The following is a 22,523-nucleotide window of genomic DNA, read 5'->3' as shown; positions in this document are numbered from 1 at the left end:
AAAAAAAAAAAAAAAGAAGAGAGTGCAGCAGGGTATGGTGCACACGTTTAATTCCAGCACCCGAAGGCAGAGGCAGGTGAATCTGTGAGTACAAGGTTAACCTGGTCTACAGAGCAAGTTCCAGGACAGCCAAGGTTAGAGAAAAACCCATCTTAAAACAAACAAACAGGGGCTGGAGAGATGGCTCAGTGGTTAAGAGCACTGGCTGCTCTTCCAGAGGTCCTGAGTTCAATTCCCAGCAACCACACGGTGGCTCACAACCATCTGTACCCTCTTCTGGTGAGTCTGAAGATAGCGACAGTGTACTTATATATAATAAATAAATCTTAAAAAAAAAAAAAAATCCAAACAAACAGACAGACAGAGTGCAGTTTCAGACTCTCAGCCACAGCAGTGACACGTGAACATTTGGAGTATTTCTGCCAAGCACTGTAAGCATATACATCACCTCTCTAAAAGTAACGGCTCGACCAGGAAAGGGAGGGCAGGGACTGGCCCAGACTGGCAGCTGCTCCTGGGGGCTCCGGAAAGATAAACCTCCATGTTGGGTCTAGTAGTACACAGCTATAATCCTAGTACTCAGGAGGCAGAGGCAGAAGGACCTCTATGAGTTCAAGGCAAGCCTGGTCTACATAGTAAATTCCAGGCCAGCCAAGGCTACATAAAAGTCTAAAAACCAAGACAAATAAGAAAGATAAATATTCAAGATAGGAGCAAAGACTGGAACACTCACACAATACAAACTGTGAGCCCAGGTTAGGGGAACAAGTGGGAGGTCCTTGTTCTACTGGACCATTCTCTACTACACCTGTTCAGTGAGCAGTAGGCCCTGGAGTCACTCAGTGAAGCTTAAGCACCTGCAAAACCAACCAGAAAGGAACTTGGAGAGGTAATTTAGCAGTTAAGATCATGTACTGCTCTTACAGAAAACTGAAGTTCAGTGACCAGAACTCATGGAACTCCAGCTCCATAGACCCAACACCCTCTTCTGGAATGTATGGGTACTCAGCGATACACATATACCCCCCCCCCACAGAGACACACAGACACACAGACACACAGACACACAGACACACACACACACACACACACACACACATACACACACACACACACACACACAAAATGCCCTCTTCTGGCATGTGTGGGTACTGCATCGATGCACATATACCCCCCACAGAGACATGCACATACACACACACACACACACACACACACACACACACACGCACAGATGCACAGAATACATTACTGAAAATAAAGATAAGCTGGCATGGTAACACACGCCTTTAATCCCAGCACTCAGGAGGCAGAGACAAGTAGATCTCTGTGAATTTGACACTAAGCTTGGTCTACATAGCAAGTTCCAGGTCAGCCAAAACTACATAGTGAGACCCTAGTCCCAAAACAAACAAGCAAACAAATGAATACATACAAACAAAAAGCTTTAAAGCAAAACAAATGAACAAGTGGCCCAGATACTCCCAGTGGACTTTCCAATGAAGGAGTGGCCTGCAGCTCTCAAAAGAAGTGGGCTTGATCCTCAGCACCTGAGAGCTATCCATAAGCACCCAAGCACAGCGGGCCTATTGACAGAAACCCAGGGCAAAGAAGAGCAAGCAGACTCAGAGTCCCCATCCTGGGCACCGGGCTGCAGCCATCCACACACCCTGCCACCCCGCCTGCCCCACCACACACCCCGCCCGCCTGCCCGCCCCGCCCCCCTGCCTGCCCCGCCACACTCAGTGGTCCAGGTGGGTATTCTCACTAAGTTTGGCACAACTTTCTTCATGCTTCCCCTCCCCCTACCCCCTTCCAGCCCCATTAGTACTAACCAGTCACCAGCCCAGGGTGCAGAGGGTGAAGGCCAGACTGAGCAGGGTATGTGGGACAGCCACGAAGGAAATCCCCTGAGGGGGAGGGGCAGGCCGGCCAGGGGCAGCTAGACCTGCCCAGGAGGACCCAGGGCCTTTGATCAGGGTTGGCCCCTGTGCCAGCTGCTGGGGAGGCTACAGGCATGGGGGTGTGTATGCTGTGATCGGCCTGCAAGTGCGTAGAGCTACAAGGAGGCCTCCTGGGCTGTGGAGGGACTTCAAAGGACATGGCCAGGGGGCGCCGGGCAGCCCCAGCCTCTCCCAGAGCCCGGTTCTGATCGCCAGTAAAACTACCTTCTAATAATTAATGTCTGACATCAAAGGCAGGAACCGCCAGGCTCTGTGAACCATCCTGGGCCTCAGCAAGGACCTGCCTGTATTTTATCCTGTCTCTTTCTTCTGAGTCTTTATTTAAATCCAAAAACCACACACAGGCAAAACATTAATGGGAAACTTGGAAACTCTTTTTGATTACTAAAGTGTACCTTTGAAGTTCCCCAAAAAAGTTCTGTTTTGTTCCCGTCCCCCTCCCCCCAAGACTGAGTAGGGACACAAAGCAGATGCATGTGGCCAGCCAGCCCTCTGGGTGTGGGGCTGCTGGTGACAAGAAGCACAAGGGGGGTGGGGGGGAGACGACACACGCTCCACAATCAATCAGCTGCCCAGGCTCCCAGATCAAAGGCTGGAGGAGCACAAGCAGAGCATGCGCACCCTCCATGGAACAAGCCCTGCTGGCTGGGGGCCCTGGATTCAGTGCTTAAGGCTATGCTAGGATCCTGACACAGGGACAGCGACTGCTTGCCTGGCAAGCTGACCAGGCCGGCTGCTCTGACTGATGCACTCATATACAGTATAGGACATGGGATTCAAGCTGGCATGGAAGTAACGAGAGGCTGAAAATTGGCACCTTCAGGGTAGGAGAAAGACACAGCTGCCCTGCCCCTTAACAGAGTCATGGATCTATTTTTAGTCTGACTGTGGATGGACCCAGGAACTTCATACCAGCCAAACATCACAGGGCAGGAACCAGCAAGGTTCCTGAAGGAGAAAGCAGGTCCTTCCACCTTCTCTGTTCCAGGATACTTCATAAGGACAGTTTTAGGGGTTCAGGGCCATGAGCAAATAGATAATCAAGGCACTAAAGAGGTACACAAGAGTGACAACCTACCCGCTATGGACACAGATAACCAACTTCCTCCCTCAGATGTGAAGACAGGGGCAGGAGTAAGAGCCCTAAGCAGAAGTGTCAGGTTGGCACCAGCACTGACCTGTCACTGACCACCGACAGTGTCAGCCCCACAGTGGTGGGCTCAATGCACCGTGCCCTGTATTCTAGTATACACTATCATACCCTCAGCCCCAACATTATGAGCTGTCCTCAGAGTCACCAAGACCGAGATATCATGCCACAACTCCCACAGTTGTGGGCACAGGAGTGAAGCAGGTGAGATCTGGGCTAATAAGCAGGATACACAAGAAGGCCTTGCCTCACAACACACTGCCCACCTCAGCAGCACACACAGGACATGAGGTGGAAGCAAGTATTAGCCATAAAGACAAACTCTGAGAAAGGCACAACATAGATGAACCAAGAAGGGGAACGTTTGTTTTTATTTCCATTTTTTTTTTTTTTTTTTTGAGCTGGGGACCAAACCCAGGGCTTTGCGCTTCCTAGGTAAGCGCTCTACCACTGAGCTAAATCCCCAGCCCCTATTTCCATTTTTAAATAAAGATTCATGAGGCCAGGAATGGTGCTCAGGTGGTCACACCTCTAACCCCAACACTAAGGAGGATTTCTGTGAGTTTGAAGCCAACCGGTCTACAAAGAGAGTCCAGGACAGCCAGGGCTAAACAGAGAAACCCTATTTGGAAAAACCCAAAAATGTAAAAATAAAAAATAAAGCTTCATAGACAGGAAAATCACCAAGTGTGAAAAGTCACCCTTGCCTAAGTTACAAGGAAGACCCGTCAATATCCTAACACCAGTAGGAGATTCAGGAAAGGAAGGTAAGTACTACAGCTAGGCCTGCCTTACTTGGCAGACATGCTGGCCCAGCCCTAGGTCAACTGGGCTGTTATCACTTCCTCCCCAAGTCCAACACTGGACCCCTTTGGTCTCCAGCCTGTACTAGGCCTCTTCTACCTCCTCCAAAGTCCATTGGTGCCTCAACCACTTCCACTGAGGATGCTGAGGCTTAAACAGCCTAGCTATGGGGGAGGTGGGTGTCTATGTAAGGTGAGAAGATGCAAGCAGACTAGGGCCAGGGCAGGGACAGCCAGGATAAGTCAGCCAAAAGCTCGGGGAGCCCGCCAGAGGTAGGGCTTGCAGAGGCCAAGCCATGATGCCAGAGTGAGTTCCAGGACAGCTAGGGCTACACAGAGAGACCCTGTCTGTCCCACTCACCCCCTCCACCCCAATTAAATACTTTCTTGATCCCAGGCTTGTTCCAGGCTGGAAAAAGAGTGAGGAAGGAAGGAAGGAAGGAAGGAAGAGAGGGAGGGAGGGAGGGAGGGAGGGAGGGAGGGAGGGAGGGAGGGAAGGAAGGAGGGAGGGAGCAGGCTGTCCACTGTCTCCATGAGGACTACAATGCAAAGGTCAGGAATAAACTGTTAGTTAACCTAAACTTATATGTGGCCGAAAATGAAACTTATCACTGGCATCTGGCCCTGAATGCAGGAATAGCTTCGCCCAAATTTTCCCAAACTCTCAAATATAAGGGCTGAAGAAGACAGTGCCCACAGGCCCATCATCAATGCAGAAAAAGCTGCCTGCAGACCTCAGCACCTATATCTGAAGATAAAATATTTAGCAATCTCAGGAATAAAGGACTTAGCCTAATAAAGGTTGTTTACGGTGAAGCTATAGAGTATTCCCCTAAGGCAGAGGCAAGGCCTCCACTAGGAGTGCCATGACTCAAAGAACACTAGAGACTCAAAGACAAGTCCAGTCTGACACTGAAAAAACAAGCTTAGGATGGTCATGGACATCAACAGAAATGTAGACAAACTTCCTGGAACTAATAAAGGTGCTATCTGTGACTTGGTAGTAGGAACTCTGATACTACTCCACATATTACAAAAAGGAACCTCAAGTGTCCACTCCTACATTACAGCACAGAATAAGAAAGTGTGTACAACATGTGCCATCCATGCAAGGAGACACAGTCCAGTGGAGTCTCCTGAAGCAAACAGAGACTCCTCAGAGCTCCACACAGCAGAGCTTTACGCAGTGTCCAACAGCAGTCTCTCAGGAACTTGGCTAACATCCTGAAAACTATTTGAAAGGATAAGTCCTTGAAGAGACATGTCACTTTTGGCAAAGAGAGGTAAGGAGGAAACTCCTCTGGCAGCCATTCCAAGATGAGCCTCACCAGCAGGGAACCACTGGAGGGAGACCAGCCCCACAGACTGGATGCTGCTGGGACAGAGCGATACAGAAGCTGAGTAGCTAAAGATAGTGCTACAAAACTGGCTAGAAGCAAGCACTGAGGGGGAAACCCAGTGAATTCTCTCATGCTCTATACATGGAACAAAAATTTACTCATGGAGTCAAAGGAAATCAAAGCCAGAAGACATCACCTGATCACTCAGAAAACAAAGATCAGGAACAGATTCCACACTAGGCTTTCTGTGCAATAAGGGACCCATGCCAGCATCACAGTCACAGTGACTCAACTGACACAACCCAACACACCAGGAGCTCTTCAGTGGCTGAAGGACATCTGCAGGAGAAGGCAAAGTCAAGTGCCAAGAACTCAAGGAGGATATGCTCAGTCACAATAACCAAAGACAAAGTGTTACAAAAGACAACTCTGAGCTCTCTCAGCAGTCAGCAATGCTCACTGCTCTTGGAGAGTACCCAAGTTTGACTAGCAGCACCCATATCAATGGCTTACAACCATCTATGCCACCAGATCCAGAGAATCCAACGCTCTCTTCTGGCCTCCTTGAGTGCTGACACTCAAGTACACACACACACACACACACACACACACACACACACACACACACACACGCACAAATAAAATACTTCTTTAACACATTCTTATTCCCTCTCCCTCTCTCTCCACCCATCTCACTGGCAATTGTTAGATGCAGCAAAAGCACAAGGCACTGAGGAGTCATTAGGCTGCAGGCTGCTATGAACCATGTCAGCCTGCACGGCAGTACTGGGATCCAAAAGTGGGAGTACTGGGTGGGAGGGAGATAAGCAATGAGGAAGGTCAAACTTCAGACAGTACATTAGTAAACCATGGGATAGAGAGACCCTGTCCTAAAAACACAGAGAATGCTAGAGGAGGCCTGGCCTGGTGGCACTGAATGGATGAGAGAGGAGGGTTACAAGTTCAAGGCTATCCTGGCTACATTCTCAAGACATGTATCTCAAAAAAGGAAAACAAGTGGACTCAGGAGGCTCCTCAGTGGTTGTAGCCCTCGCTCAACAAGCATGCAGATGGGATCTCAGGTTCCCAAAACCCACGTAAACGCCAGGTGAGCCAGGTGGTGGTGGCACACACTTTAATCCCAGCACCTGGGAGGCAGAGGCAGGCGGATCTCTATGAACTCAAGGCCAGCCTGGTATACAAAGTGAGTTCCGGAGCTACACAGAGAGACCCTGTCTTAGGGGGCAGGAGCAGCCAGGTGTGCATGACAGCCCACCTATAATTCCAGCCTCCAAAGGCAAAGGATTCTCCAGAGTAATCTAGTTAACAAGATTAGCCACATGGTGAACTCTGATTTGATTGAGACCGTGGCTCAATGACTAAGGTGAAAAGCTGATCAAGGGTGACTCGTGACATCGGCCTCAGGCTTGCATATGCCTGTGTTCACATGGGTATTAATACCATGCGCACATGTGCCTACATACTTGTAGAACATGCATATTTACATGCACACACACGAAAACTTTAAAATAGCTGGGTGTGGTGGCAATACCATTAGTCCTGGTTCTCAGGAGGCAGAGATCAAGAGACAGCTCTCTATGAGTGGCCAGCTGGACCTGCAGAGCCAACTCCAAACTAGCCAAGGCTGCATAGTGACACCTTGTCTTTAAAACAACAACAACAACAATATTATTATAATGTATACTTATAATTAATAATAACTTAAATTTTAAGGAAAATAAGTAACTTATCCTCCTTCCCAAACAGCTGCCTTCCTTTAAGGCACCAGCCTCAAGGCTCCAGGCCATGGTTACCTTATAGCCTGCCCCAGAGCTAACTGCCAGCCATGTGCTGGCCAGACAAGGACCCTCTCCAGCCCTAGGCCAGAAACCACAGGTCCTGCTGAATGAAGTCCTGCTTGGCTGAACTCTCAAAGACTGGGCCCTTCCCAGGAACAAGCTCATGAAGGAGCAGAGCAGAGAGTCCAGGAACTTCCCATGTTTCCTGAGCAAACCCTCAGTGAAGTTATTCATACAGGGTACTCTTGTGTTGCTCAGAGGCCATAAGGGCAAGCAAATGCCTCACCTGGAAGCCAGCAGAGTGTGCAGATGGTACCTATGGTACCCAACAGTAACCGCACACCCTGTCCTCCTGCTGGCTAGGGCCATCAGCCAATGGGAGGAAGGCAGGGGAGCCAGACACTGACATGACAGGGACATCCACCCCCATCCCTTGGTGCAAAGGCAGTCTCCTGGGTGCCACCTAGGGTTGGGAAAAGGTGCTCACTCACAAGGCCCATCACCTGACCATGAAGAGTGATCCAAAATAAAAGTACCTTTCTATCCCTGGAATGGTGGCAGGGACAAGTCATTACCAGGATGGTAGGATGAGACTCACTGATAAATGGGTCAGGGTGACAGCAACAACTGCAACTCAAAGACAGACCCAGAATTCAGACAAACAGCCTGGCCAGGCATGGTGGTGTACAGCTTTAATTCTAGCTCTCAGGAAGAAGAATCAGACAGATCTCTGTGTGTTCAAGGTCAGTCTGGACTACACAATAATACTCCATCTCAAACAAACCCCAAAAACAAAAATAAATAAAAACAAAACAAAAAAACTCAGAAAAAAATAAAGCGTTGTTCTGCAGACTGACGGCCTGAATGGGTGTGTACTGAAATGTATCCCTCAGCAACAAGTACACAGAGATGAGCTCCACCTCAAGAAAGCCAACCACAACACAAAGTAACACAGCATAGATCGTGCTGGACCAGGGACCACTGGGTGGGCCATTTCCTGAGGGCTCAGGAAGGCCAGCTGTTCTCTTCTCCCAACCGAGGTGAGCACCTTTCACACCAAAGCCATCTCTACAGTTCAAGTCCCCCACTTAAACTTCCGATGAAGTTATGGAGATCCTGACCCACAGACAAATTCACTGCTACTCTTACACAATCTCCATCTATGCCTCAAACCTGCTGCCCAGCAACAAGAAGATGACAGGGAGGCTGCCTGGTATGGGACAATCAATGCTCAAAACCTCTTTCACACTATCAAAACCTCCCGGCCAGGCAGCAGGCAGCAGGCAGCAGGCAGCAGGCAGAGAGCAGGCCAGGCTGAGAGCCCCATGAAGAATATTCCAGGTAGCACAGATGCTGGTGGCGATCTGGGCAAGTCATATTTCCACATGCTTACACGGGGAACTCAGATAGAACAAATCTTTTCCCAGGAGGTGCCCACACCTGAGGACATCATAGGCAACAAGGTCAGAGTTGAGTCCTGGTGGCAGGGCTCAGTAGGCACTCAGTACGCGCCCAGTAGGTGCCTTACCGGTTCAGGCTCCTGAGGAGGCTCCTCACCCGGCTTTGACTTCTTAGGCTTAGAAGGGCCTCCGGGGCCAGAGAACGAGGTGGATGACTTGGCAGCAGGTGATGTTAGAGATCTCAAGGACACAGACGGGCCCCCCAGCCGCTGGCCCCCACCCGAGAAAGGAATGAATGGGGCAGATGCAGACTCCTTTGTGGTGCTTTGCTTCGTTTGAGCATCTGCTGGTTTTGGGCCACCTTTGAGGCTGGTCCCTGAGGTACTTGCACCACCCTGATGGTTTAAGTCTCCCCTGCTGAACTCCCCAGAGTTCAAAGGAAGCAATGGGCTACTGGATGCCTGGTCAGCTGACATGGAGGAGACTGGACTTCCTGGGGGCTTGCTCCTGACGGCTATAGACTCCTGTTTGCCAGTGGTGTCATACTGCTTTATGACAAACCTGGGGAGAGGAAAAAAAATGAGTCTAACACCATAGACTGACCCTTCCCTACTTCAGGGTCCCTTCTTAAATCCATGTCTTCTCTCTGAAGAGGAGAAATGAGAAAATGGCTGGAAGGCGTGGTCCTTGAAGGCATAGTCACCAATCATTGTGAGGGCAGTACTACCTACATTCCTAACCCTGAGTACCTTTTCCACATCCCCACCCCTGCCCCCCAACTCCAGGCTCTCCCACTTCGGTCTCTGAAATGCTAGGGTTACAGACATGTGACATACCTACCCCCCTTCCCCCTTTTTAATTAAACGGTTCCAAAAGCCTAGAGACTCTGACATCCCTACCTGATGGTGGCACTACCGCCTGTCAGGCCCAGTGACTGAAGCGTTGTGTTCTGCAAGGCAGCTCTACCAGTCACCTGCAGAAAAACAAAGGACATGTAGGCCATGCCTGGATCTTCAAGCCTGGAACAACTTCCTCCACCTACTGAGTCCTGGTTGGTAAACTCTCCCAAGCCAAAGCCCACCAGGATCCTCTTGCCACACACACCTCAGCTGTCCCTAAAAGTCCTTGTATTTTGTGAGGGCAAGAATGTAACTGGTCTGCAGCTGGTGAGGACCCACTAACCATCTGTCCCATGACCTGGTTGGGCCTCCTCAGCTGTGCATTCAGCCCGCTGTGTCTGGAAAGGGCAGACTAAAGATGCCCAGAAACCAAGCATCCTGTGCTCAGCCTCCAGCTATGCTTAGGACAGGACAGTGAGGAGCTCTTGGTCAGCATCTTGGGAACAAGGAGGGCAGACTGCAAGCCCCATACTCCCATAACGCCCTGGGCACAGGCTCCAGAGCTACCACTGGCTAGCATCTCCATTGTGCCTTCCCAGGACCTGCACCTCTTTCTACATTCTTAGAGCTGTCATAACTCCAAGCCACCACATTCCACTCGTCCTCATGACCCTCAATGGACAAGAGGCAACAGGCAACGTGAGCGCGAGGGCTCCAGATGCCAGGTTCCCTGCATAGGTTCTCCTCAGCACCACACAGGTATCTACCAGGCCACAGAGAGTCTACCCTGTCAGATAGCCGAAAGCAAGATGGCGAGACCCACTCTTGTTTAAGAGCCCCAGATTAGAAGGCATTGTCTCATGGGCTCTTCTGTCCTGTCCTATGTAGGGTGACAAACCTTCTCAGTATACTATCTGCAGCCACAACTGTGCTACCATCTCCAGCCTCAGCTACTTCACAGCTCGGCCACTGAACCAAAGCTGGGCCTCTAAGGAGCTACCCTCAAGAGCAGAATCACATACGGCCCGAGACCTAGAATATGTAGCCAAACAGGATGGTCAGGCTGGGGTCCCTGGGGTCCCGTGGTTCATCTCTTCACAGAAAGAATGTGGTCAGAGCAGTTTCCTACAGCACAGCCCCTCACAGCCCCTCACAGCCCCTCACAGCCTTGGGTTGAGGAATCTCAAATGGGGTAACAGAGAAAGTCCTGTCCCACCCCAGGGCCTTCCTGGGGACCTGCAGAAACAGCATGCCTCTGCCTAAGCCAGGACAAGGCACTGGGCCAGGGAAGAAACAAAAAGCCCCTGTGAGGTCAGGGGACCCAGGACTAGGAGGGTCCTCGTGGTGGCGGGCGGGGCTGGCGGGCCAGCACGGCCTCACTGCCAGCTTTGCCTGCGCCACGCTGCACTCAATTTTGAAAAAGATCAAAACACAGAGCAAAGCAAATATTTACTAAAAGGAAACCACTTTTGTGACTTCTCCAGCTTTGAGAGAAGCTGAAAAAACAAACAGGGCACTGAGGGAGGTTTCAGGAGCAGCCCGGGCGGCCGTGGTCGGCTTCCAGTGGAGCCGGCTGTTCCGCTTTTTTCCACAGAACACATAATGCTTTCAGGAGCTGGAGCTCCTGCCATTGCTTTGAAGACTCAAGGCAGCGAAGTTTCCAGGTTGGAAAGTGGGCTGGGCTGCTGAAGTGTAGGAGAGGAGTCTGGCGGCCAACACCTACCTCATCCCTCATGTATACGCAGACAGGGGTCCTCTCACCCAGTTGCTGCAGACGCTCCCTGGAAAGAAAAGAAGAAAAACATCAGGAGCCACCACAGGGGACAGCAGAGACCCCAGGGGTCCCTAGCCAAGCAGAGATCCAGGCTCAGGATGCCAGCCTTCCTGATTCCCTCCTGTACTCCATAACCATCAAAAAGCAATCAAGGGCTGCATGGAGCCCCAAAAAGGGCCTCAGCCATCAGACATGGCCAGGGATTGCTCCCACCCACTTCAGCCAGAAGGCCACCACATGGCATGAGATCCAGAGGGGGTGAGCAGCCCTAACTCCATGCTGCACATTGCCAACATCACATCACCTCACACAGTCTGGGAATCCTCGGTCTAGCCAGTTATCTTCAACTGCCTCTAAGAACTGACACCCAAGCCCAGCTCAGGACACAAACCCATTCAGCAGACCTAAGTATTCTAGGCTCTCAAGGCCATAAGTATTGCCATGAGCCTCTTATCCAGACCCAAGGTGGGCAGCAGGTCTGAGGGAGGGTGGCAATCTCCTAGAAGGGTGAAAGACATAAGTTCTTGACCCACAAGCAGCTTAAAGTAATGGCTACAACTTGTACTTGTTCCAGTGCCCCAAAGGACAAGTGTCCCTTTTGTGCCTGGACACAGAGAGTGGGAGTAGTCTCCTCTTAGGAAGCATAACCAGAGTTAGTTTTCTAAGGTGATGGTTACCCAAAACAGGATGAGATCTGGTCTCCCCATCCTGGATGCCAGTCACATGCAGCACTCAGATACACTGATGGCTGAGGGCAAAGGCTGAGAGCAGGAAAGGAACAGGAAGTGCCACAGACGGGTAGCAACTTCGGGGGCACTCCTACTCCCCATTCTTCTCTCTCCATCATTCCTACCACCTTTCAAACGATGTCCCTAAGGGACTCAGCATTTTTCCCTTTCCCCTGTCTCCAAATATCTCCACTTTGCACTCCACGGAGCACCCAGTAGGCACTAGTAGACCTAAGCACGTAAGTCATACAGTGACACCTTCCCAAGCCCCCGACACACACAAGTGGCCTACCTTGTGCTGACATACAAGGTGACTAATGGGGGCCAGATGACTGACTGGCCACTGAACCATTTCCTCTGCTGGAGGACTGAGTGGAAGTTAGTTCCTACATTTACACACACACACACATATGCACACGCACACGCACATGCACACATCTTGGACATTAGTGAAAATATGCTCAGGTCAGCTGTTTTCCAAAGGAAAAAAAGAGTTGGGTCCATGAGCAAGGACTAGGCAAAAGTGAAGACCCAGCTAGGCCTCGTGAGCATTATGGCCCAGACAGAAAGGCAGTCAGGGCAGGAACTGAGCCGGTGGCCAGGAGTCAGGATATAGGAATAGGTAAGTGGTGAGCTTGGCCAGGGCAGGCCTGGGAGAGCTAGAAGCCAGTATTCAAGGAACATCTAGACATGAGACATGCACCATGGTCAACCCCAAGTACTTAAGGGACCTTTGGAGCACACATGTGCCAAACACAGCTCCAATGGGTAAGGATCCACAGGAGTGAGCCTGCACTGGCGACATGAAGTCTTTAATAGTCTTCTATTAAAGGGCTGAGAGTCAGTCTACAGCCCCATGGCACAGACAGCTCAGGAACAGTTGGTGGGTGCACAATCCACCATCAGACCTCCACAGCCTGTGTGTGGAGCACATTTGCCTTTGGTATTCTGCTGCTTTTGCCTTGTATGTTCCCTACTTCTGGAGTACATTCCTGATAGAGCCCAGCACTCCAGCTTCATCTGCTCCCAGGGGCCTTGTCAGGACAGCAAAACAGAGCTTAAGGAGACCACAGAGCCCAATCTGCAGGACAGGCTTCTGGCTCCGTAGGCCTCTGAAGTCCACAGCTGGTATACTCTCCACGCAAGGCCAGGCAGACTCACATAGCGCCATTCACACAAGTCATTGTGCAACTGTGTACTGGAACTGCCCTTACTGGCTCAAGAAGATAGGCCAGGGAACAAGGGTACAGTCTGGGAAGGACGACAAGAACACAGAGAGGCTTTGCCTCCCAGATACCAGACATATAACACACTTCTACAAGGAGGCCATGCTGCCAGGCTACCTGACCCAGGGCTGCCTGAACCAACTCAAGGAAATGGCCAATGCATGCCTTGTCTACAAGCCCTGGCATGGGGCATCATGGAATAACAAATTACAACAGGGACAGAACCCGACATCAAATTATTAGACAGTGGCCAGCTTTGATGTGCAGCTTCTCCAGAGCAAGCAGGCATATCAAATTCCCTCATGCAGCATCTGAGAGGAACAGTGTATAAACATGCCGTGTGGCCACAGGCCCAGGAAGGGGCAGCCAAAATAGCTTCCAGATCTGCCACCCCTGCCTAGCAAGCAGAACTGCCAGTCCTAGTGATAGGACTCAAGACCTCATGTACCAGTGGGCCACCATCACACCCACACAGACCTCTCAGAGTCTACTCCTTTCCCCCAGGAAAGACTGAGCCCAGGACATCAAGCTCCAGAATGAGAAATGCACCACCAGGTGGTGGTTAATGGCTTCTATGGAGTCTGCTTACCCATAGGACACATGACCCCAGGAACCAGAGAAAGTGTGTTAGTGGTACCAAGCCAGGTCTCCAAGATCAGCAAGCCTTCCCTGGTGGGAGTCAGTGTGGCTGAAGAGGACAACACATGTCACCACTGTCCCTTCAGCTGCATGCCTCACTCAACACAAAGCTCACCATCCCTTAGGGGTGTGTAGTCTGGACATTTGGGGTTCAGCTCCTCATGAGGACAGGGCACTGTATACCAAGGACAAGCACTGTCCACAGTCTTTGTATATGTCACCTGTTCAGACCTAACACACAAGACTGAGACTAACACCAGTGCTCCCAAGAAAAGCCCGGCACCACCATGTTCCCAAATAGACAATGACCCACACAGACAAGACCAGCAAAACACCAGACCTGTGACTAGAGGCAGTCTGGCTTTTCCTGGTTTGGGTGCCCTCTGAGGATGAACCCATGTTCTAAAAGGACTAGGAGCCAGTGTCCAATGCTTGGTGACAATGGAGTTCCATGTGTCCATGTTCCATCTAGAGGGAACAAAGAAACCCAGATAACTGAGCCTATACGCAAGTCCAAGGAAGGAAGCCTCTGGCCTTACACAGATAGTTACAGCCAGGAACGGAGCTGTAACCACAGGGTACACAAACCCATCCAGAATATGGCCTTAGGTTTGACCTCATCCCCCCAGAGAAGTACTATCCTCACACACAGTCTTCTCTATGACTTATAATAAATATCCTGCACACCCCAAGAATCACGCAGCCCTCATGAGGGTTGCAGCCAGCCACTCAGAGTTAGCTCTCCTGAGGGCTGCAGCCAGCCACTCAGCTAGGAAGGGCAGAGAAAGGTTTGGGGCATATAGCAACCAGGGTGGGACACAGGAGCAGGTACAGAGGAAGAGGACCCAGTCAAGAATGGGGCCCATCTGAGAATAAGCCAAATGAAGCCTGTAGGGTCCTACGAGTATTCAGCAAACACAGTTGGCACCTCTGAGAGCAAGTCCCCTCTGCAATGCATTCATGAACTTGACATTTTACAAAAGAAAAAAGAAAAAGAAAAAAGAGCCCACACTGTTCCCAAACAGCCTTCAGAGAGCAGCCTGTGGGCAAAGACCTGAATCCTGGGTGTCCCAAAGCCCTGACTTCAGTCCACGCCCTCCCAGCTCCTCACACCCATCTCATCTCTGTCTCACTCAAGGCTTCCTGGTGGCCACTTGCCTGATGCAGCCTGCTGGACTGGCCCTACTGACTACACACCCATGTGGGCTGTGTGGATCGCCGCAGGATCTCCGGACATGTGGTAAATTCTGACTCATAGCAGGAGGCACTGGTAACACTACAAAGCCCCAGAGTCCCTGTCTCTCCCCGCACATTCTTAGTCTCCACTTCTATAGCCTCAGACACTGTTATTTTCATTTGTGCTTTGCCTACCACTGAAGAGGTCCTCCATCAGATGACCATGAAGAAAGCGTAAGTCTAGCCATCAAGGTATGCAACTCAAAGTCAGCAGCCCCAGCTGCTTCCCTGGACCAGAGAAATAGAAAGAAGGGCTTGCCAGTCCCTGAGGCAACTAGGTATGGCCCAAGCTCCAAACGAGACTCTGCAATTTCAAAATTTTCACATGAGGTCTGGAGAGATGGCTCAGGAGTTAGGAGCACGTATTCCTCTTGCAGAGGACCCAGTTTTGATCTCCAGCACCCACTTGCTGGTTCACAAGCGTCTGTTAGCTCCAGTTCCACAGAAGCTGACTCCCTCTTCTGGCCTTTGTGGGTGCAAAGTATACATTACATACATATATGCAGACAAGCATGAAAACCAAAAATAAATAATCTTCAAGCCAGGCATGGTGGTTCCTTCCCTTAATTTCAGCCCTCAGGAGGCAGAGGCAAGCAGAAGCAGGTAGATTCCTGAATTCAAGGCCAGCCTGATCTACAGAGTGAGCTCTAGGACAGCAAGGGCTACACTGAGAAACCCCATCTCAAAAAACAAAAAATAAACAAATAAATCAATTTTCAAAAGCCTCATACCATAAATGACAATCACATTTTAGATATACTTAGATAAACTTATCAATAAAATTAATTACACTTTTTACTTTATCATTAACACAATTACTGGAAAGTTCTGAGTTCTGTCCATGACCAGCGCAGGTAGCTGGGCTGGGTAGAGTTGGATCATGGCAGAAAGCCACCCCGTGCCTCCCAAACACATACACAAAGCATGCTTTACACACAATACGACTGCAACAGAACCTTCCATGGGCCACAGGCCTCAGTGCCCGACCTCTGGCATCTCCACAGGTGTGGCACTCACAGAGCTCCTGGGTTCTTCCATCTCGAGAAGACTCGAGGTGGCCAGCTTCCTGCATGTACCATTTGGCAGAAATTAAGAATAACAAACGTCCTGGGCTCACCACTTGGAACCTGCCTATCCCTCACTTTTCCACTGATGAGACTGTTGTCCCTGCACAGAGCCTCCACTCCTCATTGTGAGACTGAAAATGCATCCATTCGGGGGCATAAGTGGGCACCAAATCAGGTCTGAAAGTCCAGAGCTGGAGTCCGTGGACGTCTGACCTCTGGATCCACTGAGTCTATCTCTGAATTTATCCTGAGAAAAGAAACAGGACTGCAGGCAGCTGAGTGGTCCACTCCAGCTCTCCCTACACAGGCCACGCAATGAGGAGCAGGGCCTGTCAGCACAGGCACTTGCATCAGGTACAAATGGAGGCTATCCACTCGACAGAAGACAACATGCAAGAAGGAACACGATGAGGATCTTCAGGAAAACATTTATGACAATCAAATCAAAAAAGGATGACCTGACAGCACAGGATGACACCATCCAAGCCTTCAGGAGACTGAGGCAGGAAGCCTCAGCTGCAGAGACAGTTCAAGGGCAGCTTGGACACCTACGTGAGCCCCTGTCTCAAATGTAAAAGGAGTGGACAATGAGACAGGGAAATGTCTGCTGCATGAACAGGAAGACCTGAGTCCAATTCCCCAGATGTCACATCAGACACTGGGCACAGTGAGTGGCACACACCTGTAAATGCCAGTGCCAGGATGCAGAGACAGAAGGCTTCCTGCACGGCCAATCTTCCTGAATTGCCAAGTTCATGGTAGATACACACGCACGCACACACACACATGCACACACACACGCATGCACACACACATGCACACACACACATGCACACACACACGTACACACATGCACACACACGCAGATACACACGCACGCGCGCACACATGCGCACACGCGCACGCACACACACGCGCACACACACATGCACGCACACACGCGCACACATGCACACACACACATACACATACACACTCGTGCACGTGCACACACACGTGTGCGCACACATGCATGCAAGCACACACACGCACACACATACACACACATGCACGCACACACACACACGCACGTGCACACACATGCACACACACGCACACACATACACACACATGCACGCACACACATATGCACACATACACACACACACACAGTAAAAGAAGTAAAAAAGAGGACTGAGGATATATACAACACAGTGGCAGAACACATGCCTAGCATGCACAAAGCCCTAGGTTTAATCCCTAGTACCATGAAAGAAAGTTATAAATCACCCTTAGCCAGTATTTCCATGTTTAAAAAGTATTTGTGGGGTTGGGGATTTAGCTCAGTGGTAGAGTGCTTGCCTAGCAAATGCAAGGCCCTGGGTTCAGTCCTCAGCTCTGAAAAAAAAAAAAGAAAAAGAAAAAGACAAAAAGTATTTGTAATATCCATGGTCAGACATGCCAACTGTCATGGGCCCAGGGGCACTGGCCTCAGAGCTAACCAGTCTTCTGGATCATGCTATTACCTGTGTCTTCAACTGCACTTCACCGTACAAGTCAATACAGCCTAAGGGACACAGACACCAGTGTTTCCCCACCTCCTCTAGTCCTTTGGCTCCTCCCCAGGAGACACCACCCAGATACGCTGGGCCATTTTATCTTCATTCTCCTGTGCTGAGACACACACTGAAGGAGAAGCAACCCGTTTGGTGTCTTGATTCTGCAGTAAGCCGGGGGGGGCGCACCTAGAAACAGCCTGGACTCATTCTTAAATCCACTTCAGACACAAAGCAAACACTATTCCTTCTATTCTGTTTGCTGATATCTTTCTCTGGGCCTTACATCTCTCCTGACATTTTCCCCACGGATCATGTTTTATCTGTGCCACCCATGACGACCACCGAGGAAAGCAGCCCAGCACCCTAGCATGAAGTCCACAGGCTCCCTCCTTGGAGACCAGCAGACTCTCATGAGGATATGCAGAGTAAACTTGGGACCTTTCACATCTAGGGTTGCCTGTTCTATCCTTACTCTTCCACGCACTCTGGGGAAGGGAGAATTCCAGCACAAGTAGACCCTGAAGGCACCACTCTACCCACCCTAGGATCTAGGGCTGTCCTCCCCTGTGGAAGCAGCAGCAACACTTCTGTCCCCAGATTGTACATTTCACAACATCCCTTGATAAGGGTCTTCTGCCTCCTGTCCTGAACTAAACAAGTCTCTCAGTCAGGGTCACTTAGTCTTCAGCTCTGGAAAGTTCTATAAAGATGGGCAAAGTCTGGAGTCGCTGTTCTCTGGACCTGTTTTGTAGTGAGTGACCTGGCACAGAAAGCGGAACAACCCAACTGACCCTGTGCAACCTGCTCTCTGCCCTCCAAGGATACGGAAATTCTATTCCCAAAAAGCTCAACCTTGAGCAGCTCAGCATCGGCCAGCAGCAACATGCCAAGCCACAAACATTAGCCCAGACCTGCAGCAAATCCCAACCTCCCAGGCTGTTAGTCAATACCCACAGCCACCATGAGGAGGAGCCCATGTAGCTGCAGCAGTGCTTGGGTCAAGTCACCCACAGTTGTGGCTGAGGTACAAGCCTGACGCTGAGGTAACTCAAATTGCTGCTGTGTTCCCACATTCCAACAACTCGTCGCTGAAGTCTACCAGCCTACTGGCCAGTCAGCCACCCTGCCTATCTGCCTGCCTTCCTCCCTTGTTTTTGCAGACAAGGCCATGCTATATAGCTTAAGTTGGTCTGTAACTCACTGTGTAAACCAGGCTGGCCTCAAACTCACAAACTCCGTGTCCTGAACTATAGGCACCGGCATAAGGCAGCAGAAGTGTGCTTGTGTGTACGTGTGCATGTGTATGTGTGAGTGTCAAACTTGGGCCTTAAACACACCTGACAAGTGCTCCCTACTGAACCATACCCACAGCCTCTGCCATCCCCTCTAACCAGTTATGTTTATGATCTCACCAGCACTCAGAGGACAAGTCCTACCGACACTCTCCCTAGCCATCACATGGGCCTGATATTTACACAGTTGCTAACACCAGGCCTAAACTCACTTTTTTTTCTTTTTAATATTTTTTTTTTTTAGTTCATGTGCATTGGTGTTTGCTCACATGCATGTCTGTGACGTATGCCTGTAGGAGGGCATCAGATCCCTGCAACTGGAGTTATTGACAGTTGTGAGCTACCATGTGGGCTGTGGGAATTAAACCTCGAAAAGCAGCCAGTGCTCTTAACCACTGAGCCATCTTTCCAGCCACCTCAACTCATTCTTAAATCCACTTAAGACATAGAGGAAACACTATTCCTTCTATTCTGTTTGCTGATATCTGTAAAAGTAGACAGACTTGCAGAGTGGTGGTGGCAGACACCTTTAATGTCAGCACTCAAGAGGCAGAGGAAGACAGATCTGAGTTCAAGGCCACCCTGATCTACAGATAGAGTTTCAGGTCAGTCAGAGCTTTATAGAGAGACCTGTCTCAAAATACAAAAAACAAAACCAAATAAAGTAGACAGACTCCCACTTACACGAAACGTAAACACTGTTTCACACACTTCAGAATCACATTTAAACTACCAATCAACAAGAACTGACAGAACCAATATCAGGAAACCTCATCCATATAAAGCAACGTCACAGCACCAAGCAGTTAACAGCTTTTGGCTCGCTCTAATCGAGGATCCCAAACACAAATCTTACACAGACATGGGGAGGTACATCCTACATCTCATCTCGGTCGCAGCTCATCGTCAGTCCTAGGGATCTTTTGGGTCCCCACAAAGATGGAGGCATAGCCTTGCTCTTCTTGGACGACAAGGAGGCCAGCAGGCCAGGAAGTTGAGCTGCCAATACCTGCCAATGCTGGTCTCCAGTCATCTCAGTCAGGACGGCAAAAGCCCAAGAGCCAGGGCCCTGGCCAAAGCACAGTATAGGCTTCAGACCTCTGCCACGAGGGTGTGGGCAAGAGCCTGGGATTTGCCCACAATGCTCACCTGGTCTGTGCAAAATGGTTGAGAAGCTCCCAGAGGGTCTGTCTGGAACAGAAAGAGTCCTGCAGCCTGCAGCCATCATCCAGCTGTAATGCAATTCGAACCTGGAGAGAAGACCTAATTAGGAAGAATAGCACTATCCAGAAGACTCAGACTCTCAGGGCCAGGCCCTCCCCACCTCCTGGGGAGACACATACTGAGGAGGGATGTGATACCCAAGAGTGCTGTTCCAGCAAGCTTATAAACACCTTTAAGCAGGCTGCATGTGAGTGAGCCATTATGGAAATGCCCCCCTGTACCACTACCCATAGGCTGCAAACAGCACCAGGGTACTCTCTCTGGGAGACCTAGGATGAACCGCTCCCTGACCCAGCCCCAGAAGCCTGTGGGATACAAACATTTAATAAGATGTCACCAACTTCAGGTAGTTTTTATCACCTAGCACAAAAGACTGACGCCAGATGATTCCTCAACTTCTGTTGATTACTAACAACCACATCTTCAACAGGGAACATGAGCTACAACTCAAGGTGGAGAAGTCCTCCTGATCCCCTACAGCAGCGTTCTTAACCTTCCTTTATAGTTTCTCATGCTGTGGGGATCCTCACCATAACATGATCCCATTGTTACTAACTGTAATTCCCATACTGTTATGAATCATAACGTATATATCTGATATTCAGGATATCTGATACACAACCCCTGTGAAAGGGTCATTCAACCCCCAAGGGCGTTGTGACCCACTGGTTAACCACTGCTCTAGATGCTGTCAGCCAAGCTGCGGCTGAGCCATGGAAAGCACTCTAGGGAGGCTGGCTGGGAAGCAGGTGCCAGTCATGTCCACACGGTAGTTCAGGATCTTGGGACAGAAACAGCTAGCTGGTAGGGAAATGCTATCAATACACCCCACCAAAATCAAAACACAAACAATACAAGTTTAAATACTCAAAAACAAAAACCTGCATAACAGAAAGTTTCCCCCTCCAGTCCTGAGTTATCCAAGTAGCAAAGACAGCTCCAGCTTGGCAGAGAAAGGCAGGCTGGATCCCAGAGCTTGCTTCAGCCTCTTTTTTTTTTTTTTTTCTTTTTTCTTTTGGTTAAAGATTTATTTATTTATTTCATGTGAGTACACTGTAGCTGTCTTCAGACACACCAGAAGAGGGCATCAGATCTCCATTACAGATGGTTGTGAGCCACCATGTGGTTGCTAGGATTTGAACTTAGGACCTCTGGAAGAGCAGTCAGTGCTCTTAACCTGTGAGCCATCTCTCCAGCCCTTGCTTCAGCCTCTTCAGCCCTTCTGAAGCCCGTGGGTGAAGCTTTGACACATCTCCCAGTCAGCCCTGCAGTGCCATCCAATGCTCCACAGCCTCCCTCAGCAGAGACAGAGAAGCAGTACCACTGTGCTTCACAACTGGACACCTACTGTGTTCTCAGGCCCCTCGCGGCTACGGGACGCAGGCACCATCTCCAGCTTGGCATTGTTAGGAAGGTTGGCAAATCTCCACTGGAGAGAGAGGTCAAGTACGGTTCTCTGAAACCTGCAAAACAGACACAGTCACAACTGTCCTGAAGACACAGCCCCATGCCTACTGTTTCCCTGGCTACGAGAGCAGAAAGTCAGGACCTAAAGAAACAAGAGGCAAAGTCTTGGACTACCAGGAATTTAGATAGAAACAGGAAGAGAACAAGATGAGCTGCTTCAAAAGGCAGGGGTGGAACCTCTGCATACTATAGCAGATACTATATGATGTACTATACTATTACTATACTGCATACTATACTGTACTGTATACTGTACCGTATGCTGTACCGTATGCTGTACCGCACGCTGTACCACACACTACACTGCACGCTACACCGTACGCTAAAACGTAAGCTATACCGTACTGTATACTATACTGTGTACTGTACTATACTGTATACTATGCTGTATACTATGCTGTAGACTATGCTGTATACTATGCTGTAGACTATGCTGTATACTATGCTGTAGACTATACTGTGTACTGTACTATACTGTATACTATGCTGTATACTATGCTGTAGACTATGCTGTATACTATGCTGTATACTATACTGTAGACTATACTGTATACTATGCTGTAGACTATGCTGTAGACTATGCTGTATACTATACTGTATACTATGCTGTATACTATACTGTGTACTGTACTATGCTGTATACTATGCTGTAGACTATGCTGTATACTATGCTGTATACTATACTGTAGACTATACTGTATACTATGCTGTATACTATACTGTAGACTATGCTGTATACTATGCTGTATACTATACTGTAGACTATGCTGTATACTATACTGTAGACTATACTGTAGACTATACTGTAGACTATACTATACACTATAGCAGACACTGGCCCCATGACCTTCAGAAAGTTGTCTCAGAAGAGTCTAGTGCAGTTGGTAGAGTGCTTGCCTAACACACATGAGGCTTGGGTTCAATCACCAATATTGCACAAACCCGGCATGGTTGCTCATGCCTGTATTCCCAGTTCTTAGGATGTAGACACATTAGTGTCAGGAGTTCAAGGTCATCTTGATTACTTAGAGAATAGG

The 22,523-nt window shown here is 49.6% G+C and overlaps 1 protein-coding gene across 2 annotated transcripts in view; it reads right to left on the bottom strand.

The window, feature by feature from the left end:
• Window positions 1-22,523, bottom strand: part of Aspscr1 (ASPSCR1 tether for SLC2A4, UBX domain containing) — a 37,632-nt gene that overhangs the window by 11,112 nt on the left and 3,997 nt on the right. For both annotated transcript variants that reach the window (NM_001398979.1, XM_063269895.1), the window contains exons 3-7: window positions 21,368-21,482; window positions 19,945-20,045; window positions 11,019-11,076; window positions 9,356-9,429; window positions 8,585-9,017 (exon numbers count right to left, since the gene is read on the bottom strand). In NM_001398979.1, coding sequence (NP_001385908.1) covers window positions 8,585-9,017; window positions 9,356-9,429; window positions 11,019-11,076; window positions 19,945-20,045; window positions 21,368-21,482 — 781 coding nt within the window. The remainder of the gene's footprint in view (window positions 1-8,584; window positions 9,018-9,355; window positions 9,430-11,018; window positions 11,077-19,944; window positions 20,046-21,367; window positions 21,483-22,523) is intronic.

Source organism: Rattus norvegicus, chromosome 10 (assembly GCF_036323735.1).
Source record: "Rattus norvegicus strain BN/NHsdMcwi chromosome 10, GRCr8, whole genome shotgun sequence".
In the NCBI taxonomy this organism is placed as follows: Eukaryota; Metazoa; Chordata; class Mammalia; order Rodentia; family Muridae; genus Rattus; species Rattus norvegicus.
Note: the sequence above shows the minus strand (reverse complement) of the source record. Positions and strands in the feature narration are given on the sequence as shown.